General features: G+C 31.0%; 1 protein-coding gene across 1 annotated transcript in view; it reads left to right on the forward strand.

Moving 5' to 3' along the window:
• The window catches only part of CCDC88A (coiled-coil domain containing 88A), a 172,323-nt gene that overhangs the window by 107,758 nt on the left and 60,994 nt on the right, over window positions 1-3,571 (forward strand). The window contains exons 16-17 of the mRNA XM_012649837.1: window positions 583-720; window positions 2,242-3,312. Of these exons, the coding sequence (XP_012505291.1) occupies window positions 583-720; window positions 2,242-3,312 (1,209 nt within the window). The remainder of the gene's footprint in view (window positions 1-582; window positions 721-2,241; window positions 3,313-3,571) is intronic.

Below are 3,571 nucleotides of genomic sequence, written 5' to 3' on the forward strand. Positions count from 1 at the left end.
AAATAAATTTAAACCTAAATATGAATGTTTGCTACATTTTTGTTTAGCCCTTTTTAATCTAGTATTATTCTCCTTTTTTCTCCCTCTTTTCTTTTTATTTTAAACCAAGTCCCTTCTTGCTTCCTCATTAAACTTATACTGCACCACCATTTCTCATCTTTTCCATCAGGTTTTTTATGTTTGCTTCCTCCTCCTTGCTCATTGACATTCCTCGATTGTAATTAAAATTGTACTTTACAAATTCACTCAAATTCATTGAAGAGAATCTTTCGATAAGATTTGTGCAGTTCTTATATAGCACATCATTACCATTTTATTCAACTGGATTTCTCTGTGTTTAGAAATCAAAATTTGCCCTAAAAGATGCAGAGGATAAGAAAGATAGTCATATCTGCATGTTTTGTACAACTAATGAAATTAGAATGGAATGCTACTTGAATTTATATACTAAATTCTTAAATTTTACCATTTGGGTATTAAAACTGTATTTTATCCTTTATTCAATGATTGTCTTCTGTTTTGACATGTTTCTACTGTTGTAAAATATTTAATATATTGTTTTTGTTATTTAATTTTCTCTAGGTCGAAATTCTTGAAAATGAGATTGTTCAAGAAAAGCAAAGTCTTCAGAATTGTCAGAATTTAAGCAAGGATCTAATGAAGGAGAAAGCTCAGCTTGAAAAAACAATTGAAACACTTAGAGAAAATTCAGAGAGACAGGTTCATAAATTTCTTACTAAGCAAACAATGTATTTTAAAATTTATTAACAAAAGTTATTTCAAAGTGTATGTAAACAAGGTGTTCATATAACATTAAAAGGAAATATTTTAGAATTTTTTAGGTCTTAAAATAACAATAATTTTACTTCATTTTCTATCCCATGTATCTTAGGAAAATTAACGAGAAAGCTTAGAATTTTTTAAATTGCTAGTGTGCTTAATATAATCATCTAGTATAAAATTCTGCAATACTTGTGCTTTTAGGTGCTTTCAAGTGTCTAGAATAGGGCTATAGATTCTAAAGTCCCTGAGTGGAGCTGGAGAACAATGCAGCAGTACTGTGACCTACTAAAGAGGGAGAAGTTTGGTGGCCCCAACATCTTGGAAATTACCAAATTTGCTTTCAAGTGTTTAATGTTTGTTCTTGTTTTATTAAAAGCTAGGGTCTTTTTTTTTTTTTTTTGAGACAGCCTTGTTTTGTCACCCTGGGTAGAGTGCAGTGGCGTCATTGTAGCTCATTGCAACTCCAAACTGCTGGGCTCAAACAATCCTCCTGTCTCAGCCTCCCAAGTAGCTGGGACTACAGGCATGTGCCATGACACCCAGCTAATTTTTCTATTTTTAGTAGAGATGGGGTCTTACTCTTGCTCAGGCTGGTGTTGAACTCCTGAGCTCAAGTGATTCTCTTGCCTTGGCCTCCCAGAGTGCTAGGATTATAAATGCGAACCTTGTTCTCATTTTCTTAATATGTCTGAGAAAACTGAGAACTGGATAGATTAAGCAACTTGCCATTTTGAAATTTTTATTTAAATGGAAGGGGAGGAGGGTGTCTATGGAAAAATAAATAAATTTTTTTTAGAAGTAAAATTGTTTGTTTTATATAGTCCAGATATAGTCCTCAGACCATCTGTAAAAATGCAGATTTCTCTAGAGCTACGGAACAAAAATTCTAGAGCTAAGCCTGAATCCACACTTCTTTTTAAAGAACTGTTATATTAGGCCATGCTATAAATTGGATGAATTAGTTATCAAATGTACCAAGTGATTTTGTTATTTTTATATTTCCTAATTAGAATACTTTTGGGTAATGAATACACACATATCACACACAACATATTTACTGAGGACCCACTGTGTATAGGCATTGTAAAAATTATTTAATGGAAGTAAAACCTTCCACATACAAGGAGGTATGTGCTGGCGTTTCATCTGTATTCGTATTTTAATTTGAAGCATGTAACTATAAATCTGAAAACCATTTTGATTAATAGAAAATACATCTCTCTTAGTCATTCCTGTAGAATGTGAATTCCTTAAACACATGAACTTTAATGACCTGGCAGTTCATGTACACAGTGGTCTTCAATAAATATTTGTCATAATTAAAAGTAAGACAGATATTCTAGCACCTTTTTATGTTCTCCTGTCCCTGTATTTGGAAGAGAAAAACTGTGTAATTCAGAATACTTAGCTTTTGCTCAATTATAGTTTTTAATTTTCTTCTTTCTTTTTTTGAATTAGATTAAAATATTGGAACAGGAAAATGAACATCTGAATCAAACAGTATCTTCCTTAAGGCAACGTTCTCAGATAAGTGCTGAAGCAAGAGTAAAAGACATTGAAAAAGAAAACAAAATTCTTCATGAGTCTATCAAAGAAACAAGTAGCAAACTAAGCAAGATTGAATTTGAAAAAAGACAAATTAGAAAAGAATTGGAACATTTTAAAGAAAAAGGAGAACGAGTAGAAGAACTTGAAAATGAGTTGCATCATCTTGAAAAAGAAAATGAATTGTTACAGAAAAAGATAACTAATTTAAAAATTACTTGTGAAAAAGTTGAAGCCCTAGAACAAGAAAATTCAGAATTAGAAAGAGAAAATAGAAAATTAAAAAAAACATTGGATAGCTTTAAAAACCTTACTTTTCAGCTAGAATCCCTAGAAAAAGAGAATTCCCAACTTGATGAGGAAAATTTAGAACTGCGAAGGAATGTGGAATCTTTGAAGTGTGCAAGCATGAAAATGGCTCAGCTACAACTAGAAAACAAAGAACTAGAAAGTGAAAAAGAGCAACTTAAGAAAGGTTTAGAGCTTATGAAAGCATCTTTCAAGAAAACAGAACGCTTAGAAGTTAGCTACCAGGGTTTAGATACAGAAAATCAAAGGCTACAGAAAGCTCTAGAGAACAGCAATAAAAAAATCCAGCAATTAGAATGTGAACTGCAAGACTTAGAGATGGAAAATCAAACATTGCAGAAAAACTTAGAAGAATTAAAAATATCTAGCAAAAGACTAGAACAGCTGGAAAAAGAAAATAAATCATTAGAACAAGAGACTTCTCAACTGGAAAAGGATAAGAAACAATTGGAGAAGGAAAATAAAAGACTCCGACAACAAGCAGAAATTAAAGATACCACATTAGAAGAAAACAATGTGAAGATTGGAAATTTGGAAAAAGAAAACAAAACCCTATTCAAAGAAATTGGTATATATAAAGAATCTTGTATTCGTCTGAAAGAATTAGAGAAAGAGAATAAAGAGCTCGTGAAAAGAGCAACTATTGATATAAAAACTTTGGTTACGTTGCGTGAGGTAATATATTTTCTAAACTTAAGCAAGTAATTTTTACATTTTTAACTCAAAGTTTCTTTAAGTTTTATTGGAACCCATAAGTAATTTGCATTATCTTTTTTATGGTTTAGTAGAATTTTGGAATTAGAATTACAATCAGCTTCCAGGTTTCCTACTTTTGTTAAACTAAGAAGTACATATAAATTGTATTTTTCAAGAATTTATAGTAATAAGATTTCCATGTGGTTTCTGACTTAATGATACTGTAATTTTAAACTAT

Source organism: Propithecus coquereli, unplaced genomic scaffold (assembly GCF_000956105.1).
Source record: "Propithecus coquereli isolate 6110/MARCELLA unplaced genomic scaffold, Pcoq_1.0 Scaffold305, whole genome shotgun sequence".
In the NCBI taxonomy this organism is placed as follows: Eukaryota; Metazoa; Chordata; class Mammalia; order Primates; family Indriidae; genus Propithecus; species Propithecus coquereli.